The 21,787-nt window shown below is 34.0% G+C and overlaps 2 protein-coding genes across 3 annotated transcripts in view; one reads left to right on the top strand and one right to left on the bottom strand.

Annotated features, from left to right (window-relative positions):
• The window catches only part of LOC138704571 (maltase 2-like), a 47,911-nt gene extending 30,124 nt beyond the window's left edge, over positions 1–17,787 (top strand). For both annotated transcript variants that reach the window (XM_069832613.1, XM_069832612.1), the window contains exons 3-10: positions 300–460; positions 2,766–2,891; positions 4,763–5,007; positions 5,940–6,138; positions 9,425–9,680; positions 12,103–12,298; positions 12,893–13,039; positions 17,597–17,787. In XM_069832613.1, coding sequence (XP_069688714.1) covers positions 300–460; positions 2,766–2,891; positions 4,763–5,007; positions 5,940–6,138; positions 9,425–9,680; positions 12,103–12,298; positions 12,893–13,039; positions 17,597–17,693 — 1,427 coding nt within the window. In that variant the 3' untranslated portion in view covers positions 17,694–17,787. The remainder of the gene's footprint in view (positions 1–299; positions 461–2,765; positions 2,892–4,762; positions 5,008–5,939; positions 6,139–9,424; positions 9,681–12,102; positions 12,299–12,892; positions 13,040–17,596) is intronic.
• Positions 17,712–21,787, bottom strand: part of LOC138704569 (probable maltase) — a 39,759-nt gene continuing 35,683 nt past the window's right edge. The window contains exons 9-10 of the mRNA XM_069832611.1: positions 19,247–19,396; positions 17,712–18,034 (exon numbers count right to left, since the gene is read on the bottom strand). Of these exons, the coding sequence (XP_069688712.1) occupies positions 17,956–18,034; positions 19,247–19,396 (229 nt within the window). The 3' untranslated portion in view covers positions 17,712–17,955. The remainder of the gene's footprint in view (positions 18,035–19,246; positions 19,397–21,787) is intronic.

Here is a 21,787-nt window from a genome sequence, read left to right as displayed (position 1 = left end):
AGATTAGATTTAGGGGTAAATAAAAGTTCAATAGTTAGAGTTACGTGGTACATATCTTATCGTAGTTTTGTTCCTTATGCAAGTTGAAGAAACATCACTCCAGTGTTAGAATCTTTCACTTCTCCAAGAGAATTAATCTCAAGTAGTTTTCATCTTTTAATATCAAGAAAATCTCAGTTCTAAAGAATATGTTTTGCAGTTCTAAAGAACACAACTTAACTTATTTTCCTACACCAGTCTCTTAATTCAAAATTTCCTTTTGTAGGTATCTAATCTTTGTTTTCTTCATAACTTTACAGGTCTGAAACTAGTAATGGATTTTATACCAAATCATTCCAGCAATCTTCACAAATGGTTCCAGAGATCTATAAAGAAACAAGATCCATACACTCATTATTATGTGTGGGCCGATGCTAAAGGATTTGAAAGTGATGGAAAACCAATTCCACCTAATAATTGGGTAAGTGCACAATAAACATACATAGGCCCTACTGTATTGGTTTCACTTCTTCTGTGCACTTAGAAAAATAGTAATGAAGATGTCTATAAGAATTATACAATTATTATACCAGACTAAAAATTAAGAGCATGAATTTAAAACGTCATGAGAACTCCTTCGAATCGAAGAATTAAGCAAGTCACAGGAGAATTTCCATATGGAAAGTGACCACTCAGATACATGGACAACATACACCAGGATTTACAGCACTATGATATCAGTAGAATGCAATCGAAAACTCCAATGGCACAATATTGTTTGCTCAGCAGCAAAGAGTCTACATGGCTTATGAAATAATAATAATAATAATAATAATAATAATAATAATAATAATAATAATAATAATAATAATGATAATAATCATAACCATAATGATAATTTATTTTATTTACCCTATTTACTATTAGTATTAATGTGCTAATCAACAACAATAATAATAATAATAATAATAATAATAATAATAATAATAATAATTAGGGACCGGATTTTTATGTAATATCAAAGTGTGAAATATGTACATATTTATGTAAGAAAAATAAGCTGAATATGTATCAAAGTATGTAAAATCATGAAAATATTTAATATCAATATCTGGCAGGTATAGGATAGGTAAGACTCTCCAGTTGTGATTTCATAGAGCACCCGAATTTTTTACCGCACACTTGACACATTATTATTTTTCCATCTGTTAGTGAAAGCTTCATCCATCGCAATCCATGACTTCATTTTTGTCGTTAGGGTTGAAGATACACGGGTCATTTTAGTTAGTTAAAAGCAGTAGATAAACTCACTTGCACTTTATATTGCAAGCACTAAAACTAGAGAACTGAGTGAAATGACTGACACAACAGTACTGCAAGCACTGTTTCGCTTTACTGGATTAGGAGAGAATGAGAGGAGATGTGGGACACATACATTTTAGCTGCTCCCTGTAAGAAACGAAGTACCTACTAAAATCTCAAACTATAGGCATTTACAAACTGTTGTTTGAAAAGTGACATTCCTGTCTCATTCAGAATGTTAGGATTATTCCAACCAAGAACCATACTTTCTAATTCCTCGGAAAATCCCGTTTCCATATAGGTCTACTAAATTTAAAGTAAAGAGGTCAAGCAATAACCTGAAAAGCTATTTATTTTAATCTTTCAACATCTTTCCAGTTTGTTTCTTTACTTCAGCTTCTTTTCAAAATTCGGCTACTTTATTGCGGCTCATGCCAGACTTGACACGGGTTCTCCCTGGAAGGATTAGGAAGAGGGTGGGTAAGGTTGCAAATTGCATGGGGACGGCTTGTTAAAACGTGTGCAGAACAATTATAGTTCGAGACAAATCATGTCGTCCTCATCCCACTGCACCACATGAAAGCAACACTACTTTCTGAGTGATTTTTACAACACAAGGTAGTTGTATGAAAAAGTATGCCTTTTGTTCACTCATATTTATAGTGAGTGGTATGGGGTAAGTGCCTCTATTACTTCCTGGAACTAAGAATGTTATGTTTCGTCCCGAAATATATCCTTTCTTGGGTAGGTAAAAAGGCTTTTTAAATCTGTGTATTTCAAATTGTAAGCTTTCCCAGCAGGTTTTTTTTTTTTTTTTTTTTTTTTTTAGAGAAGCAAAAATGAATAAAACCCTTAAATATGTAGATTTATGTAATATCAGGCCATAATATGTAATGTAGGGTAAATATGTAAAAATATGTAGCCTAGTATCAAATTTTAATAATTATATTAATGATAATTACAAGATTCGCAAAGATTTGTTATTTATATACGATTAGGTTGAAAGGAATATAATATGTAATTACATAAAAATCCGGTCCCTAATAATAATAATAATAATAATAATAATTATTATTATTATTATTATTATTATTATTATTATTATTATTATTATTATTATGTTTTTGTAAACCAGTCCTGGAGAATATTTAATACAGTACAGGATACAGAGATATGTTTTCCTTTTCTGATGATTCAGTTGATATATATTTCTGTATTTATGATTCAGTGCTAAAACCCAAAAATCTCTCACTATGCCCAATACAATGAAAGTCTTAATCACACTGACCCCTTCAACTGAACTAATTATAATGTAAGAAAGCTAAAATCTGAGAAATATAAAATTACATAAGTGTCAAAACATACAAGTCATAACTCAGGAGAATTTTACGAGAGAGGCAGTGCTTTGATGATTAAATAGCTTATCATTTTCATTATCTGTGGTAATTCTGTGTTGAAGTTAACCTATATGACTGATATTTCAGATGAGTGTGTTTGGTGGGTCAGCTTGGGAATGGAATGAAGACCGTCGACAGTATTACTTGCACCAGTTCCTTAAAGAACAACCCGATCTCAACTATGCAAACCCTCTGGTACTTCAGGAAATGAAGGTTAGCAGTACTAATATCTTATCTTGGTTCCTAGAGTACTGTACGAAAACGTACGTATATTTCTTGGAGTCTTCTACCATCCACAGATTCAGCTGCAGCTCAATCAGCTGACGGTTCCTCACAAATAGGAACAGAGTCCTGATACTAAGTCCAACCTCCGAAATTTGTGGTAAAGATCTTTCGAGTAAATTATCCCCAAGTACTTCTCTTTCCTCTATCATGCGAGGTTACCGTCCTTACCATTTATAATATAGGGACAGACAATTAGTTATGAAGGTCTTCTTTTTTAAATTAGTATCCCAAATGCGTAAATTGATCCAATATTCTGAAACCATTAGTTATAATTTATAGGCATAGCCCGAAAGTTCATGTCCCAAAAATCTACAAACATGCATGTAATTACGACTTAAGTGAAGTTTAATAGGATGCATCAGCTACTATGGCTATTTTTGTCCTTAAACTTACATTTCTTTCTTATAAATTGAAGAGAAATAGGTTTTTGTTCTATAAATTACAGTTTATAAATAAAACTTCAAAATATCTTTGTACTGTAGAAAAAGTTCTCACATCATACTATGTTATTAGTATATATCAGTGGGAAAACTAAGGTGTAAATACTGGGTAGGCTGAAAAAATCTGCCTACCTTATATCTTTTTATACAGCAGATGTTTCTCGACTTTTCTATCAAAGTATTTTTTGTGACACAGACTCCACAAGAAGATGATGACCACTCATTTTCATCACCAAACAGAATACAGATATAACAATACCGTATAACTTATTTGTCTCAGAGCACCCTGTTAGCCAAGGATATTTCTTATATCACGAAAGTTGAAAATGTATATTGTCTTCCTCCATCTGTTATTTTAATACCTATGTAAATGTAATGTTGATTTTATATCTTCGTAAGCACATTTTGTTTCATACATCCAACTAAAATGGTTTCTCTTTCAATTTTACAAATAAGTAATAATGACCTCAATGTTTTCTCAGTATGAGCCATTTTACACAAAATTAATACACACATGCACACAAAAAACCCCCCGCGCGCATGCACCACTTTTGATTAAACTAACACTCAACAACACAGTCCATTCATAGACCACCAATATAGAACGACGTATTATTGTGACAGTAGGCAACAAGGCTAACTTCGTTTAGCACATTGATGTAGCGAATCGATATCTCCTCCCTGGTCCCCCCTCAAACTTTCGAGTCAAGGTCGTAGCCATGCCAACAGTGAATTTAATATGTGGAAACATCGGAGTTAAATCAAGTGTTACGATATATTGTTATTATGAACTTATTGGCGTAATGTTACTAGGTATAATAACTCGAATTTTTTGAATAGGCCAAGCCTCAAAAGCCTCTTAAGAGCTTTGCCACTGAACCCAAATAGTGTTAGCCATTCCAGAGAGAGATCTATTAGTATGGTAGCTGCAACAGTAGTAGTAGTAATAGCATTATGTAATTGTTAGATTAATGTACATGACGATGACATGAATAATTGTATTCCAAGGGCTAATAAAATATCTAATTTAATCTAATCTCGCTGCAGCAACAGTGGTAGTAGTAAACAGCAGTAGTAGTTGCAGCAACAGTAGTACATAATGTAATAGCAGTAGTATCAGTAGCTACAACAGTAGGAGCTGTAGTTACTACTGATGGTGTTGAATATACAAAACCGGCCACTCCTTGCTGCCTTCAGAAAATCATTTTCCTTGGAGACAAGCTGATGGAATTCCGTACATATTACTTTGTAATTCATTCTAACAAACTCAACTTTTACACCTTGAAATTGCAATCTGCTCCATGTAAAGAAATCTCAAGAACTATTAATCTGCATTTTTATTTATTTATTTACTTTCAGGATGTTCTCAGATTTTGGTTGGATGAAGGAGTGGACGGTTTCCGAATGGATGCAGTTGCTCATTTGTTTGAAGATGAAGAGCTGAGAGACGAACCAATTAACGAAGAGGAAACGTCAGAAGATGAGGACGCTATAGTCGCATATCAAGATTTGGATCATATCTACACATACAATTTACCACAAGTTTTGGAAGTATTACGGGAATTCAGGATTCTGCTTGATGAATACTCAAACACAGAAACAAAGTAAGTTCAGCACATGCCCACTTATGTCTTTAAGATATTAGCAATTGCTTTGTACAAAAAACACGTAAAAAAGTTGACCATGCAACCATTGCAAGGCAGTTAACTTGTTCAGCCGGTTTATTACATAATATGTTGTTGTTTTCTAATGCAAGGCGTTTGACAATAAAGTCATCTGACCTCTTGCATTCCAATATTTTTCAAAGATATTATCATGGTCAGCCAATGAAGCACAGATTTTGAGGTGTTCCGAATCCATTGCCTGGTTTGAGTTGCACAATGGGCAGTTAGGGGACTGATATATTCCAATTCTATGCAGGTGTTTGGCCAAACAGTTATGGCCTGTTGCCAATCTAAATGCAGCTACAGACGATTTTCGTGGTAAATCGGGAATTAACTGTGAATTATGATGCAGAGAGTTCCATTTTTTTCCTTGAGATTTGGAGTGGTATATACATAATATACAAATCTGCAAAGTGACAAAATAAAAAAGTGTGATGATCTTTCTACTCTTTCACTAACAAGGAGACATAATAAATTATAAACATCATGTATGTTCTTTCTGAAATTATATTAAGATTTATTACATTACAGTGATTTTAATTGAACTGTTACTTTTAGTACAATCTTACAAAAAAGTTTTGTCACATATTTTATAAATCTCAGAAAGGATGCCAGTATTCATGATCAGAGGACAAGCGATCTGGTTCACAAGAGAAGAACTAATTGAGGTAATAACATCAGTTTTGTTTCGTTGTGTGTCTGATCATGCGCACTGTCTCCTTTCTGGGACTTATAAAGTATCTGTGCGACAAAACTTTTTTCTAAGACTGTACCTATGTGTCTGGTATAGCAATAAGCTCAATATACTTATGTTATAGGAAGGTTATTTCAAACCAGAACTAAAATGTATACATGAATTGTTTTTCATGCAGAATAATGATGACAGAGGCCTACATGCCAGTGAGGAACCTTATGGAATACTATGGCAACAAGTCGACACCAATAGCACACTTTCCTTTTAATTTTGAATTCATAGAGTTAAAAAAGAAAAACCTAACTGCAGAATCAGTACACAATGTGATCAAGAGTTGGATGGACAATCTTCCTAATGGAGCGTGGCCCAATTGGGTGGTAAGTACTATTCTATCCATTACTTTACCAGGCTGAGATTTTTTGTCACCATAAGTATATGGGGAAGTGTTAAGAAGTCACAAAGAGAATATGAAAATGCTCTGTAGAGCCAAGAAGCTATGGAAACTCCTTTGTGATGCGAACTAAATTAATCAAGAAATATCTGAGTTAGTATTACACTAACACACTTCATTCAAGCTAGTATGGATGCTGGAACATTGAAAGATTCAGGGAATGAAATGGCGGAAAGATTGGTCAAAGGAAGAATCGTGAAAAAAATCATTTATAGGACATGAGCCTCCATTTACAGACTTGTCAAGCAGATTTAAAATTATTATGAAGCACAAAGAATATTGGAAAACTACTGCAGATTGTAGGTACTCAGAATGTTCGAATTAAAGAAATATCAGTAGTAGGTCTTCCACAATCCCCAAAATAAGCAGCTAAAATGGTTTAGATAATGTGAGATAAAAACTTATCTATACAAAACTGTGAATTTGTTCTATTATGTTCAAAAAAAGATGAAGCTAGTAAGCTGCTTAAGAATAATAATAATAATAATAATAATAATAATAATAATAATAATAATAATAGGTATAATAATAAATACGCTGTAATAATGTCATAATAATATAACAAAACCATTCATCTTTAGGTCTTAATTACTTTGGAAATAATTTTATTTAGAGAATACTGTCACACTTAAGTCTAAAATATGGACTCAAATTATTAATCTTCTTTAAGGGAATAGGCAAAGAACTTAAATTACAAGTGGAAGTCAATTAGATATTTGTCATTTAAAGTTTGTCGAAGGGAAGCTGTTTGTATCTGCATGTAAGAAATGAAATCTATTGACAATAAGAGACAAACCATCTTCTTTAAAGCAATGCGCTTCTATTGCTAAGAGATAGTTGCTCACTTTTGTAAAATGTTAAAATAATGCATTTCTGTTGCTAAGAGACGGTTGTTCATTTCTGGTTTAATCAAAATTAGTTATTCGTAAAACTAACATTTAAAACTAAATTTTTACAATATTTTCAAGTAATGGATCATCCGAGGATCACATTCTCCGAAAAAAGGTAACTGAAACTAATGTGCAATAGTTATACATACAACTAGTAGCTAAAGTGGAACTTTATATCACAAGTGGTTCATTTATCGGCATGAGTCATGATCTTTTACATCTTCATAATAATTATAAAGTTTAAATACATTAAAAGTAGTAATTCAGCATATCACAGCTGAATGGCTTCTGTTCTGTTTCTTCAAATGTTTTGTTGTGTTTCTAAATAAATAACGGAGACAATTTAATAATTAAAACTAGATTGTTTCTATAAGTAAAAATATGAGTGAAAGAATTGTAGTTGATGATTTGCCTGAAGAAATTCAAGCTGATGTTGCTATTGCAAGTCTTCTACCACATAAGCATAAGATGCTGTATTATAGAGAATATGATTGCTTTAAGACATAAAACTGCTAATAAAATCTAGGAAGCTGTAGTGTTAGCTTATTTAGCTGAAAAATCGAAATCATTAAATGTTCTAATTACCCTCCAGAAATTTTACTTACTTACAAATGGCTTTTAAAGAACCCGAAGGTTCATTGCTGCCCTCACATAAGCCCGCCATCGGTCCCTATCGTGTGTGGAAGATTAATCCAGTCTCTATCATCATATCCCACCTCCCTCAAATCCATTTTAATATTATCCTCCTATCTACGTCTCGGCCTCCCCAAATGTCTTTTTCCCTCCGGTCCCCCAACTAACACTCTATATACATTTCTGGATTCGCCCATACATGCTACATGCCCTGCCCATCTCAAACGTCTGGATTTAATGTTCCTAATTATGTCAGGTGAAGAATACAATGCATACAGTTCTGCGTTGTGTAACTTTCTCCATTCTCCTGTAACTTCATCCCGCTTAGCCCCAAATATTTTCCTAAGCACCTTATTCTCAAACACCCTTAACCTATGTTCCTCTCTCAGAGTGAGAGTCCAAGTTTCACAACCATACAGAACAACCGGTAATATAACTGTTTTATAAATTCTAACTTTCAGATTTTTTGACAGCAGACTAGATGATAAAAGCTTCTCAACCAAATAATAACACGCATTTCCCATATTTATTCTGCGTTTAATTTCCTCCCGAGTGTCAATTATATTTGTTACTGTTGCTCCAAGATATTTGAATTTTTCCACCTCTTCGAAGGATAAATCTCCAATTTTTATATTTCCATTTCGTACTATATTCTGGTCACGAGACATAATCATATACTTTGTCTTTTCGGGATTTACTTCCAAACCAATCGCTTTACTTGCTTCAAGTAAAATTTCCGTGTTTTCTCTAATCGTTTGTGGATTTTCTCCTAACATATTCACGTCATCTGCATAGACAAGAAGCTGATGTAACCCGTTCAATTCCAAACCCTGCCTGTTATCCTGAACTTTCCTAATGGCATATTCTAAAGTGAAGTTAAAAAGTAAAGGTGATAGTGCATCTCCCTGCTTTGGCCCGCAGTGAATTGGAAGAGCATCAGATAGAAACTGACCTATACGGACTCTGCTGTATGTTTCACTGAGAGACATTTTAATTAATCGAACTTGTTTCTTGGGAATACCAAATTCAATAAGAATATTATATAATACTTCCCTTTTAACCTAGTCATATGCCTTTTTGAAATCTATGAATAACTTATATTCCCATTTTTTCTCCATTATCTGTCGAATACAAAAAATCTGATCAATAGTAGATCTATTACGCCTAAAACTGCACTGATGATCCCCAATAATTTCATCTATGTATGGAGTTAATCTTCTCAAAAGAATATTGGACAAAATTTTGTACGACGTCAACAAAAGTGATATTCCTCGAAAGTTACCACAGTTGGTTTTGTCCCCCTTCTTAAAAATAGGTACAATTATGGACTCCTTCCATTGTTCTGGTACAATTTCCTTTTCCCAAATAGCAAATACAAGTTTATAAATTTCGCTATATAATGCACTTCCACCCTCTTGTATTAATTCTGCTGGAATTTGATCGATACCTGGAGACGTACTTTTTCAGATTTTCTATCACAATTTCGACTTCTGAAAGCGAAATTTTAGTGAACAAAATGGCGAATGTGTTTGAACAAAACAACGAATGTATGAATGCCTCTATTTAAACTAATGTTCTGCTAGAAGGTTGAGAAGCACACTGAATGGCAGCATAGGAAAATGGCAAATCTCCAATTCTCTCCTACAAAAGATATTTTAATATAGTTTGGTTATATATATATTTCAACAGATTGGAAACCATGACAATTCTCGGGTAGCTACCAGGTTTGGCAGTGAGCTAGTGGACGCCATCAACATGATCATTCTGCTCCTGCCAGGCACGCCTGTTACTTACAATGGAGAAGAGATCGGAATGGAGGACACAGCCGTGTCTTGGGAAGAGACGAAGGACACATTCGGTATAAATGCTGGACCAGTCAACTATAAGAAAGTGTCGAGAGATCCAGAGCGTACTCCTATACAATGGACTGCAGGAAAAAATGCAGGTTAGTACTTCAAAATGAGAAATTATTGTACTGTAAAACCTGTTTACAATGGAATGTCACAGAACCAAAATTTAATTCTACAACAAACAGATTTCCAGTAATCAGTGGTTCATAAAAGAAATAGTAAAGAAACGACTCTGGAATTCAGGTAAGTAGCTGAATACCATCCCATTCAATTGTGAGAAAACAAGGCAACTGTGCAGAGAAGTTTGTGAAGTAATCATTCCAAGGAAAATATTTGCACATCATTCGCTGTTTTTTTTATATATATATCTTGTGCAAAGGAAAGTACAATTTTTTTTTTTATCCAAGGAAAATAGTCGTCTTTATTTGCTGATGAAACACATTACTCATTTTAACTTGATATTTTGCAACAACATCTACTACGCTTTGGTCCAGGGATAATTCGATGGTGTTGAGGTAAAGGGGTCAAGTCGTTTTTTGTGCAAATGGAGTTTTGTTCAACAGGTGAATGTGCAAGTTAATTCTTCAAGTGGGTGTGCAAAAAAAAAAAAATTAATACTAGCATTTGACATGTTTTGTGTAGGAAATTATTTGCAATAAGAGTTTAATGTTTAATTTTCATTACACATCTTGATTACACAATTTTTAACACTATATCACTGAGGAATATAAAGTTTATACAGTATATATTACTTTCTCGTGTTAATGAAATAGTCAACTAAACTAACTTCAAACCTAGTTCATTAACACGAGAAAGTAGTATATATTATAATCTATACTTAATATTCCTCACTTTAATTTTAATTTATCGTAATACTCATTTTTATGGCTTATCTCCTTTTACTCAAACATCGAATTATTTGCAGTACATTGCATAGCCATCCTTACTGATCTTCATTTATTTATCTGCTCTTTTGGTTCAGGGCTTGACACGGAGTGGTCACTATTGCTATAACAGTTTGCCTACCTGTATTCTACAGTTAAGCAATAGTAAAGACATATAATTCATGTACTTACTGTTAACAAAATACCAGTATCAATATCTAGTAATTTTTTTTTTCTCATCTTTGATTTGCAGAATGTCAAAAACTTCCGAGTTTTTTCGACTTCAAACTTGGCAGAAATTAATCATAAGTGATACTTTGTATAGCACCTTCTAAATAACAAAAAGTTTCAGTTTGCTGAACCATAACAAAGCAGTCTGTTGATAGCGAGCGTAAAAATTTATCAGTCTTTCTTTATTTAGAATGTTGGATGGATATCAAAAAGTAAGAGTATGTGTGAGAAGAAAATATATGTAATGAAAAGAAGCTTGTGATTCAAAGCCATGGTAGAAAAATTAATATGGTAGGGTTTCAGATTTCTATGACATGTCATTTTTATCCTGGTTTCTTTTTACAAACCTAAGTTAAACACTTCTAGCTTTTCTGGACATGACGTTTTTATTGATCATTTTTTTAATAAGTAGGTTTTTTACGACGCTTTATCAACATCTTAGATTATTTAGCATCTGAATGAGATGAAGATGATAATGCCAGTGAAACGAGTCAGAGATCCAACATCGAAAGTTAATCAGCATTTGCTCATATTGGGTTGAGGGAAAACCCTGGAAAAAACCTCAACCAGGTAACTTGCCTTGACTGGGAATCAAACCCGGGCCACATGGTTTCGCAGCTAGACTCCCTAACTGTTACTCACAGTTGTGGACTTTATTGATCATATAAATGCATATTTTACCAGTCATATTTGACTTAGAAAAAATGTACTTGTATAAAAACATATTTTTGGTCATATTACAAGTAATCGTTTTAACAGTTCTCCGAAGTATTTCACACGTTTTGTAGAGTTAGTCCACATCACGTCAGTCACGATGACACAACATCTGATCATCAATCTGTCACTGCAAATAACTGATGATGGGGAAGCAGTAACCCCGAAACATGTCTAACAAAAGAACAATTCCTTCATGAAATGTGTTCATACAGCCGTTTTAATTATTTGATTGTGTTTTAATCATATTTTAAGAAGCATATATAGTTAAATTTGAATTTTATACACGTAAGAGAGTATTACCCATATAACAATTTACCATAATGTTCTGAAATATAAAACAGAATAAAAATTTATAGAGTAGGACCACATTTCTTAATTAATGCCACATATTACCAGTTCTACAAATCAAATATATTTAGGATTTGAATAAATTTGTACACAACAAAGCTATGCACCAACTACCTACCATAGTAAGAGAATCTGAACAAATATCACCCATTGAACTGCAATCACTTGGACAGACAAAAACAGGAAAACAAGAGATCTTTCAGGACTCCAGTGGGGGGGGGGGGGGAAGAGTTAATGACACAAACCAATACCTAACCATTGGAAACCAACCAACCATAAATCTGTGCTGACAAATATTTTTACATGAAAATAACAAGGTATCGTACCTTTTTCTCAGGATTTTCTAATGCTAATAGAACATGGCTGCCAGTAAACCCCAACTACCCAAAACTTAATGTTGAAGCACAACTGGATGCCACATGGAGCCATCTTAGAGTATATAAATTGCTTACACAGGCACGGAAAGAAGAGGCAGTCATGAATGGCAAACTGGATGTGCAAGTTCTGGATAAGAAGGTGCTGGCATTTACCAGGTATGTAACAAAACACACCTTGAACTGAAGCAAGAAAAAATAATTATTCTGCATACATTACACATATTAATTTATTTTAAGTAATAATTTTAGAGTTATAATGCTACAGAAATTCTACCAAATTTTTTCATATATTGGTTTCAAAATATTTTTTAATTAACTAATTTTTATCGAATAATCTTAAAGCATGATTTTAACAAAAAAAAAAAAACCTTGAAAAAAAATTATTTTGGACTGTTTTGCAATAAATAGCTATTTTTTTACTATTTTACCCTGTGATTTCAAATTATGTAAGACTATTATTACCAAGTTTATGTACAAAATTCTGAGACATAATGAATCATATTCATATCAGATGTTTGTTCTCTTTATCCTAGAGAGTGTATATTTGAGAGGGAGTGTTCTATTTTGACTTATTTTATTGTAATCTCTCGTCCCTCAAACTTTTTTAAATTTTTCAGTTTTTGAACTGTGTATAATAATAAACTAGGTACAAGTCTCATATATTTTGTATTATAAATTAAATTAGCGTAATATGAAAGAAAAGAAAGGACAATTTTATTGCTAATATAATGATAACTTTTACAATTTCAGGGTCAAAGAGGGTTTTCCAGGATATTTAGTAGTGGTGAATTTTTTGGATGATAAAGTAACTGTGGATTTAACAACATTACGCCATGTTCCAGAAGAATCTACAGTTTATACATTCAGTACAACATATGCAACAAACTTTACTATGAAGTAAGTAGACTACTAATTCAAACAAACTGCCCATGTATGAATTATAAACTTCGATTTTCCTATAATCTAAAAGTGAATGTTCAGTACCTTCCGTCCATTTTATTCATCATAAGGGATTATTACACAGTTTCATGTATCACACACAAGGGATCACGTGCATTTTATGGGACAGAAACATGGACATTGAAGAAAAAAAAATGAAAGCATTTGAAATGTGGATATGGAGAAGAATGGAGCATGTAAAATGGACAAATAAAATTAGAAATGTATCTGTATTAGGAACAGTAGGTGAAGTAAGAACAAAGCTCAAACTGATCAGGAAGAAAAAAAATTGATTGGACCATTGGCTAACAAACTGTCTACAAAAGAATGCAATGGAAGAAATGTGAATGGGACAAAGGTTCAGGGCACAAAAAGATACCACATTGTAGACAACATTAAGAAATATGGATCATATGCAGAGACTAAGAGGAAGGCGGGGAAAGAGGGAATATTGGAGAATGCTGGGTTTGCAGTGAAAGACCTACCCTTGGGCAGAAAACTATGAATTGATTTATGTAGTTTTATTTAAATTATGGTACATGCTAAATTCAAGCTTATATTCATAATGGATAGCAGTGGCGTAGCATGAAATTTTGAGCAGGGGAAGCTAACTCAAGTTGTCTTTCATGCATTACAAAAATACAGTCTTAAAATAAATAGTGGTCAATGTCAAGTCAGCAGTCGAAGATTGGTTGGAACATCGTAAGTAACACCAATAAGGCATAACCTCAAATGATACGTAGTAAAATATGATTTCACGGTTTACACATATCTCTTAACAAATAGACACGTATACGTATAACATTAGCTCACTCCCTGTCATACTTAGAGAAATCACAATATTAGTATCATTACGTAAGTATGCGTCTGTCTTTTGGTTGTGTCCTTCATTGACAGCAAGGGAGTCGGTCATTTCTTTTTTAAATCACACTTTTGTTCGTAAGTCAGTCTTGATAATACAATTGTCATAAAAAATTCAAGTAAATCAGTGTCAGGAACTGTTATTTCGCTCATTATTTATTATATCAGCCACAATGCACACTAACACTCCAACTGAACACAACTGACGAAAAGGGATAACTCGGAAACTACTTATTTTAAATGTTAAAGCTAGCTTCTTGCGAGCCTTGCGACTAGGGTAGTTTAGTTAGAAAGGGATGGAAAATCTGCGGGGTGGATTACACAGAAGAAACCAGTCTGCTTGGAAGCTGGTGTGTGCAGGCTTCTTGTTTACTGCTGCATCACAAATCATCCTGAGCTGCCGCATTACAATATTTAACACGTAAATATAAATTCTATTAAAATTAATAAATAATTTTGTCTATAAACTGCAGGTTTATTATGAAATTATTATTAACTGGAGAAGCTAAGCTTTTTAGCTTACATTGACGCTATGCCACTGATGGATAGTGCATGCAGTAACATGATGTAGGCATTCTTCAAACTCTGTGAATTAGAAGTACAACAATCAACCATTTCCGTCTGCATTCTGCTCCTTACCTAATATACACTTTTTAAAATTATGTTTTATGTCCAGAACGTCCGTCATAATTTTGCTGGTTCCTCCCCTGGCTTCATAGAACAGGTTCATAGCTCTAAGAGCTTCAATTTTTCACAGCCATTGAGATAAAGCCAGATTATAATTATTATGACTATCGAAGTCAATCTTCATTCTCAGTGATATTTAGTATTTACATTTGAAAAAATTCCCATGTTGCAAATAGTTCTGTATAGTTTTCGTAGTTACTCCTCTTCATACTTTTCATTGCATCGATTGCTTCTATCAATGTTACAGAATGATCTTGCTTCTTCCCAATGCATTCAATCATTCTTAATAAAGTGGACTAGCTGTAGTGCCATTTCAGGCTTCTTATTGCTCCTTGTTCCATGGACTGCAAGCCTGCAATAACACTATACAAGGTAGATGCTTTTATATGTCAGCAAGACAGAAAAGCATGTGCCTCATGAGAAATTAATTGGTACTGGAGAATATTTGATGCTATAAACAATGTGTCATACAATGAGAATCTTTTAAAATGATTGGTCTGAAAGTCGACTGCTTACCAGTGCAAGTGCCTTGCGACAGCTGGAATCTTCTTCCGTGAACTCAAAATGCCACAACATTTCACCTTCACCATTTTAAAATAGATACTACACATTAAATAAATGAATTCATTAATTGCTTCGTTACTCACCCTTCTCATAGAAGGTACTGGAAGTGTTGCCCATTTTGTCTGATGCACAATCTACATCTTCTTAAGAAACCATCATTTGCACGTGTCGGTTCCTCTGCACTAATAAACCTAATTTCTTTTTCGAATGTTTCCTTTTAGTCAGTGGCGGCTCGTGATAAAATATTATGTGTGTTCACAATTTTGTGTTCCAAAATTGAAGAGAATTTGAAATCGTACGTTTTTAGCCTAATATGAAATGTCATGATTCCAATGTTTCACTGTCGAAAAAAACCGTACATAAATTCAAAACAACATATAATAATAATAATAATAATAATAATAATAATAATAATAATAATAATAATAATAATAATGAAACCTAGTCTTTTTATTTCCAATTTTTCCTGGAAAGCCAGTTTACCCAGCTATTTACTCTTCAAAATTACTTGCACAGAGTTCATTGTTTACGTCTGTTAAAAATTAATACATAAAACAATTTACAAAAGCGTGTATTCAGTAATATACTGTATTTTGATTCACAACACACTGATACACTATAGCCTATACCAGTACTGTAATCCCATTCGCATAGATTGATTACTATAAATACATGCCAGTAAATATTATTCTTAAATAATATCCACCACCATACAGATATTTAAATTCATACCACCATCACATTCAGCCAGCACGTGTTTGAAAGTCGAACTATGCTATATGCCGAAACTGAAGTATAGTAATTCACAAACTACACTCTCGTAGCAGCACTGTACACACATCGACATAAAGTAAACGTTCCGACAGTGAGATGCTGACACCTGCAGGCTAAAATACAGACTTTTCTCCTCGATATATAGCACGTAAACGATAGGCATCGATGCACCTGCCATCTATAGGATAGATTCACTGTTCACTTTATGCTTTGTGCTCTTGACGAGTCATAAGCAGCCAGCGAAAGACAATTTTTCTCCCGCGCATGCGTGAAATTTCTGTAACCTTCTTGAAAAGAGCACGGCTTGTACGTGAATGGATGTTGCCAAGTTTACATAAGAAGTTTATGCAAGATGCGGGAAGTTTAAAATACTTTATCCTGATATTATACATCCCCACTACGCCAATACGGTATTAAATAATAAAACTAGTCATGCATTAATGGAAACAAGGTGTTCACGTGCTCTTGTGCTCTTATTGACGCACCGCCACTGCTTTTAGTTCATATAGAGTATGAGTTGCATGCACTTTACTTTTCAGAGTGTCCCGGAGATAAAAACTGCAAATTGTTAGGTCTGGAGAACGAGGAGGTCATAGACCTCTACTAATAATTTGTGGCCGAACATATGATGCAATGGAGAATTAGCAGCATGAGCTCTGGCATTATTCTGATGAAAACACACTGTCAAACATTCCTCAATGTTAATTACACAACCGTTCTAAAATGTTATTTACGTATTTTTACTGGTAATTGTACCTTGATAGAAAAATGGCCCAATTTGGACTGACAGCACACCAGACCCTTATTTTTTTCGTCATATAATTGAACTTCGCGATTTTTGGCTTCTCTGGTGCCCAGTATCTGTTATTTCATGATGCTACACAACCACTGAGATTAAAGCAAGTTTCATCGAAAAAGAAAGTCTATCTGGGATCAATTTTTCTGTCATTAATGTTTTGTAACATCCAATTACAAAAGTGACGTCTTCTGTTATAATCTAGGGGTCGTAGTTGATTAACTACCCAAACTAACAGAATGATGTAGGCTTTAGAAATGTAACAATTTTGTTATTCATCTTGCAGATGCTATAAAAATTCCTGTCTCCTGTGCTAGAAGTTTCAGAGATTTTCGAGGACTATGTTCAAAGGCTGCTCCTATTTAAAAGTTTTTCTTCTGTCAACACGTGATGTGCTCGTTCCTTTTCATGATCATTCAAAAATTCTGTTTTCGTAAAACTTATTCATTACATCTAATGTTGATGGGATTGAACTATTAGGAAATTTCTCAATTTTTTCCACCACTTAATTTATGTATATCTTCAAGATATAGCCTACTACATACAAAGACGCAGTGAATATCTAGTTGCCCACAGTTTGAGACTGCTCCCAATTACGGCGTAATTTTACAGAGGGAAATATAGGGGAATGACGAAATGTTGTAGTGCCATGAGTTCACAGATGCAGATGTCAGCAGTTGCATGGGTGTCATGCTGTTAAAAAGCCAACTTGCAAACTGATCGTTTCAGAAGGTTCTCATTATATAAAAAACTGAGACATTATAACAAAGTTCAACTGTATTAACATGTTATAAATGTTACATTTTCTCTTTATTAAATATTATTTGTTGCAGGAAGAGAATAGCAAATTCTGCTGTGGTGCTGCCAGGGAAAGGAGGACTAGTATTGACATTTGTACCAGAGTTCCAAGAAACATCCATTCCACTGTAAGATATGAAAAACAACACATTGAATGCTGAAATACTTTATTTTCTTTTGTATCACGTTTATGAAATGGTCGAAACAATAAATATCTTTAAATACAGATGGAATGTTTTCTGTTTTAATACCTGTCTTAAATGCATTTGATCCTACAGCTTAAAAGACTCGTTAAAAATACTACCTGTTCAAAAATAAAATGCAACATAGAGCATACATAAGCTAAAAATATATTTTTAAAACACGCACAATATCATGCCATTCTGTTCCGTTCCTACTCCAAATGAGGAACGAAAGTGGCAACCAAAGCACCTCTGGCTGAGAGACGAACAGAATCCCTGTTCAGTTTCGACCTGGAAAAAGAATTAGAGTGAAAATTACCGTCTGGAGAATATTATAGTAACATTATTAAATAGGTTTTACCTACTCCAATGACAATATCAAATACTATACTCTAATAAGACAAGATTAAGCTTATTAAGGTTGACAAGTTTTCAATACTTTCATAATAATTTTTTTTTAACTAAAGCCATCAGGTTGTCTTTTCAACATTTCTGGTCTTCTCTCCTGGCAGTGCCTTAGTTGTAACCCACTTCGACAGAGTTACATTACCCCAATGATATGATAGGATGATTATGATAATGTGCTGCCAGGAGAGGTCTTAAATCTAAACTTAACCTATATTCCAGACCATGGACGAGGAATAATCCCCTTTCAAGAAATATTCTAACCAGGAATCGAACCCGGGACCTCATGGACTATAGCCAGAAGCTCTGACCACTAGACCATGAGGCTGGTCTTTCATAACAACTATGACCATTCTATTAAAAAACACATTAACAAAAGCAATTATAGTCGCGACGCTGTTATTCCCAGCGTGACTCCTCCTCTTTGCTTACGTCTTAGGAAGTGACGACTCTATAAAGTCTAGGTAGGTAGTAATCGTTCGCCATTTTTGTTCTTTCGTTGCCGAGCTACCATACGAGGAATCTATTTGTCAACCATTAAACATTATCATGTCGTAGCTCCTATGATAATAAATGAAACGTACTGTAATTCAGCAAATAATTGAGCGGCAAATAACGTCCTCATGTGCTTTCTGCGAACGCCAACGAAAGAGCCAAAATGGCGGGCGATTATATTAAGTATTTATCGAGCCTTTAACGTCTTCCTCAGCGAATCACAAGATGCACACATTTAAATGTAGTCGACCTGCAATGCGATTGGCTGCTGGAAATTAGAGTGACGGGACTATAGTAGGCCTATATGTAACAGAACTGCAAAATTAACACTCCAAAAGCAAAGACTAGATATTTTCTATCTGAAGTCTAATATTGTTTACTGATGGTTTCAAAATAAGAGTAACACCTGGCGCCTACTCCATACAAACAACCAAATTAACTCGACTCCAAGCAACTGTCCCCAACACACATACTAATTCAAATTAGTATAGTCCAGCCACACACAACAGAAGAAAATTCAATCATATGCAACCTCATGCAGACGATGCAACCCAACCACCTAAATTTTTGTAGTCACATTTATTTTAACAGACAGATACTAACTTTGCTTTAACACCCGTGATATTGAAGTTAGAGCTAACGATCAACACAGTTAGCTCCTCTGGAATGTGTTTCAGTTTGTTGAGACTGACTGTCACTTCCTCATCTTCTGTGTTGAATGCAACCACATATCCAGGGTTACCACTCTTTATCCTGCAAAAGACAACAATAACTATACACTAACAGGCAGTAAATATTTATCCATAAATAAATTATGTAATAATACTAGACATTTTCGTAATGTAGTTATGTTCAAAGTTACGCAGGAAAGAGGGAGACATAATATTATATGTATCTTGATTACACAACTTTTAACACTATATTATCACTTCGGAAATCGTATTATTTGTCTTTCTTGTGTTAAATTTTATATTACCTTGTTAACATGTTCCAGCCTGATATTGACCATCTTCAGAACTGGTTGTTGCTGGTCTTGGCGCCTTTTGTTTTGTTTCCTGTGGGGGTGTGTTTATGTAGTGTAATGTGGAGCCAAAGAGTGTGTGTGTTCTGAAATTGAGTTGCGTGTTGAGGATTTCATTTTGATGTGTTTTTGTGTGTCTGTATATTTCGTATTGTTCTAGTGTGTTTAGTTTCTGGCTTTTTGGTTTGGCTAACCACACCTACAGAGACATCAACACAGACATGGAAATTCCACACATCCAACCAAGAAGCCAGAAACTAAACACACTAGAACAAAACGAAATATAGAGATACACAAAAACACATCCAAAAATTAAATTCTCAACATACAACTCAATTTCAGAACACACACATTCTTTGACTCCACATTACACTACACAAACACACCCCCACAGGAAACAAAACAAAAGGTGCCGAGACCAGCAACAACCAGTTCTGAAGATGGCCAATAGCTGGTTGAAATATGTTAACGGGTAATATAAAATTTAACACAAGAAAGATAAATAATACGTTTTCCGAAATAATATTCTATTTTGTATTTAAGAACAATCATGAGCAAGCAATCTTCCTTACAATAATTTGAGACATAACCAGCTACCATATTTACTCACTTACTAGACAACCTCACTTATAAAACCTCACTCTACTTTAAAAGCAAAATTCACATATATCCACACATTAGACTCCTCTAAACATATTTATTTATGTACAACACAAGACTTTGGATTCTGAATTCCTGCCCAAGACTTCTGCACAGTAGTGTACATTATCATCACAAATGTTCGTGGAAGGATTTCAAGATAAAATCTGCTTCTGAAACAATCTTCTGTCCTGTTACTTCTATGCACTGACAAACAAAAGAGGAACATCTCTTTTTTTCTGTTTATCCTCAAACTACCTACAGCACTCTCTGTCCCGTTAGTTCTTCCACTGAACAGCACAGACACAAATTCCCTTTCTTCTTCTACTGATGGTATCGGTTTTCACATGCCGTACCTTTGAAGTCAGTCATTCAGAGAAAGAGTTCAATGTTCAATGTCTGGTGTGAATGTGAAAATGAGAAACAAGCGAGCGAATTATTTTGCCAACTGAATCGAATGTGATTAACTTCATGGAGAAATTGTTTAAACTAATTTCTATATTTAGGCCCCCTGTTACCTAACTTTAAAGACTTCATTTCCTTACTGCTTCTCCTTTTTTTTTTTTTTTTTTTTTTTTTTTGATATGCATATATAAGAACCTCCCATACTCTTTTTGCATTAAAAAAAGAGGGGGAAAAAAAAAGCGATCTAATATACGACTAAATACGTATTTGAACTGTCATTTGTTATTAGACATTTTCCCAATATACAACAGAAATGATTACACTGTGAATATGTAAGCCTACAGATTTGAAGTGACATCACTGTCTACGAAGTTATACAGAACTAGGGTTGCCAGGTTTCATATTGAAAATAAGTTAGATTCTGGAGATTATTGTAAAATTTCCAGACTTTCAAGCTAAGATTAAGAGAGATTTTGGAAATTATTCCATAAACCACCTCATGAGACATCCCTTTTACATCTTGATTACACAACTTTTAACACTATATCCCTTCAGAAAATGTATTATGCATCTTTCTCGTGTTAAATTTTACATTACCTCATTAACAGTCTGAAACATGTTAACGAGGTAATGTAAAATTTAACACGAGAAAGATACATAATACATTTTCCGGATCTTTTTTACATTTCTGAGGGTAGTGTTATGTTTAAACACACATCAATATAACTTCTTCTTCTTCTTCACTTCCTGGTTTAGGCATTAATTGCCTGTTCCGTCTTCACTAATAGATCTAGGACCATCTCTTCCGAGGACGTCCAACATCTCTTCTTCCTCTTGGGAAGTAGTTTTGTATTCTCTTTGGTAATCTACTCTCTGCCATTCTTTCTATATGTTCTTTCCATTGTTCCTTATTGTTAGTTATCTTTTCTTTTATGGAGTAGATTTGCAGTTCTTCACGGATATCCTCGTTTCTTATCTGGTCCATTCTAGTACATCCCTTTACTCTCCTTAAAAACTTCATCTCAGCTGCCTGGATTTTACTTTCATGTTTAGTAGTGGTAATCCAAGATTCACTCCCA

The sequence above is a fragment of the Periplaneta americana genome, chromosome 8 (assembly GCF_040183065.1).
Source record: "Periplaneta americana isolate PAMFEO1 chromosome 8, P.americana_PAMFEO1_priV1, whole genome shotgun sequence".
Taxonomy (NCBI): domain Eukaryota; kingdom Metazoa; phylum Arthropoda; class Insecta; order Blattodea; family Blattidae; genus Periplaneta; species Periplaneta americana.
Note: the sequence above shows the minus strand (reverse complement) of the source record. Positions and strands in the feature narration are given on the sequence as shown.